Source organism: Corvus moneduloides, chromosome 2, assembly GCF_009650955.1.
Source record: "Corvus moneduloides isolate bCorMon1 chromosome 2, bCorMon1.pri, whole genome shotgun sequence".
Lineage (NCBI taxonomy): Eukaryota > Metazoa > Chordata > Aves > Passeriformes > Corvidae > Corvus > Corvus moneduloides.
The window spans coordinates 80205397-80208516 of record NC_045477.1 but is presented as its reverse complement, the minus strand read 5'-3'; the positions used below and the strand labels follow the sequence as shown (position 1 = coordinate 80208516).

General features: G+C 56.8%; 1 protein-coding gene across 1 annotated transcript in view; it reads left to right on the top strand.

Annotated features, from left to right (window-relative positions):
* The first annotated feature begins 312 nt into the window (after window positions 1–312).
* SOX21 (SRY-box transcription factor 21) overlaps window positions 313–3120 on the top strand; it is a 3201-nt gene continuing 393 nt past the window's right edge. Inside the window, exon 1 of the mRNA XM_032100048.1 lies at window positions 313–3120. This exon is cut by the window's right edge and continues 393 nt beyond it. Within this exon, the coding sequence (XP_031955939.1) occupies window positions 335–1180 (846 nt within the window). The 5' untranslated portion in view covers window positions 313–334 and the 3' untranslated portion in view covers window positions 1181–3120.

The window sequence follows — 3120 nt, the reverse complement described above, 5'->3', positions numbered from 1 at the left end:
CGAAGAAGAGCCCTGGACCGGAGATCGGCGGCGCGGACAGAGGCTCCGAGGCCCAGGCGGGGAACGGAGGCCGTCCCGCCCGAGCCGCCCGCCGCAGCGCCCTGACGGGGAGGCGCCGCCGCCGCTCGGCAGCGCCCCGCGCCCGGAGCGGGGCCACCGGGTACCGCCGCCCCGCACCCGCGGGAGTCGGTGCCGCCGCGCCTGGGCACCCGCCGAGATTGCTTTTGGAGGAGCGGACCGCGGCGGGGGCGAGGAGGAGGCGGGAGACGATCCCGGAGGAGGCGGCCGCCAGTGCGGGGCGGGCGACGGCTCGCCGGGGCGGCGGGGGGACACCATGTCCAAGCCGGTGGATCACGTCAAGAGGCCGATGAACGCCTTCATGGTGTGGTCGCGGGCGCAGCGACGGAAGATGGCCCAGGAGAACCCCAAGATGCACAACTCGGAGATCAGCAAGCGTCTGGGCGCCGAGTGGAAGCTGCTGACCGAGTCGGAGAAGCGGCCCTTCATCGACGAAGCCAAGCGGCTGCGGGCCATGCACATGAAGGAGCACCCCGACTACAAGTACCGGCCGCGGCGGAAGCCCAAGACGCTGCTCAAGAAGGACAAGTTCGCCTTCCCCGTGCCCTACGGGCTGGGCGGCGTGGCGGACCACGAGCACCCGCACGGGCTGAAGGCGGGCGGGCTGCACGGCGGCGCGGCCGGCGGGCTGGTGCCCGAGTCGCTCCTGGCCAACCCGGAGAAGGCGGCAGCCGCCGCTGCCGCCGCCGCCGCCCGCGTCTTCTTCCCCCAGTCGGCCGCCGCCGCGGCCGCAGCCGCCGCCGCCGCGGCCGCCAGCAGCCCCTACTCCCTGCTGGACCTGGGCTCCAAAATGGCCGAGATCTCATCCTCCTCCTCTTCCTCGGGCTCCGGGTTGCCCTACGCTTCCTCGTTGGGCTACCCCGGCGCCGGCGGGGCGGGTGCCTTCCACGGGGCCGCCGCTGCCGCCGCCGCCGCCGCAGCCGCCGCCGGGGGGCACACGCACTCGCACCCGTCGCCCGGTAACCCGGGCTACATGATCCCCTGCAACTGCAGCGCCTGGCCCGGCCCGGGGCTGCAGCCGCCGCTGGCCTACATCCTCCTGCCGGGCATGGGCAAGCCCCAGCTGGACCCTTATCCCGCAGCCTACGCCGCGGCCCTATGACCCGTGGTCGAGGGATGCCCGCGCAGAGCTCCGGCGCCCGGCTGGATGGGTGCCGGCGCATACGTGCGCACGGGGAGCGGGGCGAGGCGCCGCCGGGGCCGCGGAGGGTGACCGGAGCAGGCGATGGGGGGAGCGCCGGGGCGGTGGCCGACCTGTTGCGCGTCCCCCGCCCGCTGCCTCGGGTAGAGCTTATGTGTGTTGCATGCGGTCTGTGCAGATAGCCCAGCTGAAACAGAAGAGGAAAAAAAGAGGAAAGAAAAAAAAAAAAAAAAGAAGGAGAAAAAAAAAAGTAACCCATCCGTCCTGCCCCCTAAAGTGTGTGTTCGGGACAGACACGGCGGGTAACGCCCGTCCGCCAGCTCCGGCTTTCCCCTCCCTCGCTCCTCGCACCCCGCGCGATGCTGGACTCAGAACAGCCCCGCTGTAGCACCCCCGCCACCGAGAGGAGAGACGGGGGTGGCTGGGGGTAGTGAGGCCCCGGCTCGGCAGGGCAGGGCCAGGTGCGGCCCCGGGAAAGGGTAGGGTCGCTCTGTCCTTGGTTTGTATCCCCTCGTGGGATCCATGCAAAGAAAGATGTCGGCGGTGTGGGATGCTGCCCGTCCCGCTCCGCGCCTTGTCCCGCGTGAGTTTCTGCCCTCCGCGGCTACGGGATGCTGACAGGCGTGGGTCATGATTTCCATAGGATAAGAAGCGTGACTCGGACCCCGTGTGTTCCCCTCCCTCCCTCCCCCCCCTCCACTAATTAAGTCTCACCCTCAGACTGTAAATTTGTATATCTCTGTGGAAATGTTAGGTCTCGGATGGAAAACTCTGTTAGTTACTTCGCCCACGGTCGATTCAGTTTTAACCTGAAAAAAAAAGAAAAAAAAAGGAATGCCTTTCAAAGGGAATAAAAATATTGTGAGACTGCTCAAGGATCGCAATATTATCTAAGGTTAAATCAGACTTTTTTGTCTGAGTGATAATTATCTATTTATTATTTAGCTGAACTGAAACAGAGCTTTGCTTTGACAGAAGAGTATTCTCATTTAAAAGAAAGCCCGTCTCCCCCACCAACATGAAGTGTTTCATATGTGTTTTGGAGTACTCTACCTGTTTAGCTTATTTTAGAGCGACTGCAATTCAATTGCAAATGGCGTTTAAAAAAAAAAAGAAAAACAAAGTTTAGAGAAAAAAATCCTTCATCAGTTTAGAGTTCTTTTTTTGGTTTACTTTTGTAATGTGTATATTTTGACTAATGTTTGTGAATGAAGCTGGCTAACATGTATTTAGTTTCATTTTGGCTTTATGTAATATAAAGTGAAAAAAAAAGATTAAGTAATGGTTTTAACATTTACGTGTAAATGGTTTTCTTGTGTGATCTTCTAATTTAAAGTTAGACGTCTAAACTATATCTGTAAATTAGATTCCAACTACCACTCTGTTCATTTTTGAACAATGAGTTTAAATAAAGCCTGAAGCAGGGAAAAGAGAAAATCCTCTATTTCTTGTTGAATTGCTAACAAGATTTTTATCTGAATTGCCCTTATGTGCCTGGTCCAGGTGAGGTGTAAGGTATCCTCTAAAGGCTGTCTTTGTTTCACTTTTGAATAGATTTACTAGGAAATCTAAATCAAGCCATTGTTATTCAGAGCCAAAAACCTGATTTATCACATTTTTAATCGTGAATAGGAAAGAAGACAAAAAAAAAAACAAACCCTAAGTTGTTGTATTATCTTTAAAAAAAAGCATTCATGGACCAGCAGGACAGAGTTCACTGAATACACTGAGAGCGTTCACAGCATTTCATCGGTTTCCAGTAACGTTTTCAGAGTGGAAAGTTGCCTGACCACTTTATCTGGTTAGTCTAAGAGCTTCGCCACTTAAACCCGTGTAATTTGTTCACCTATCTGAACAATATTGCTGCTTTATTCCTGGAGTATTTTTCGCGGGCCTTCCCA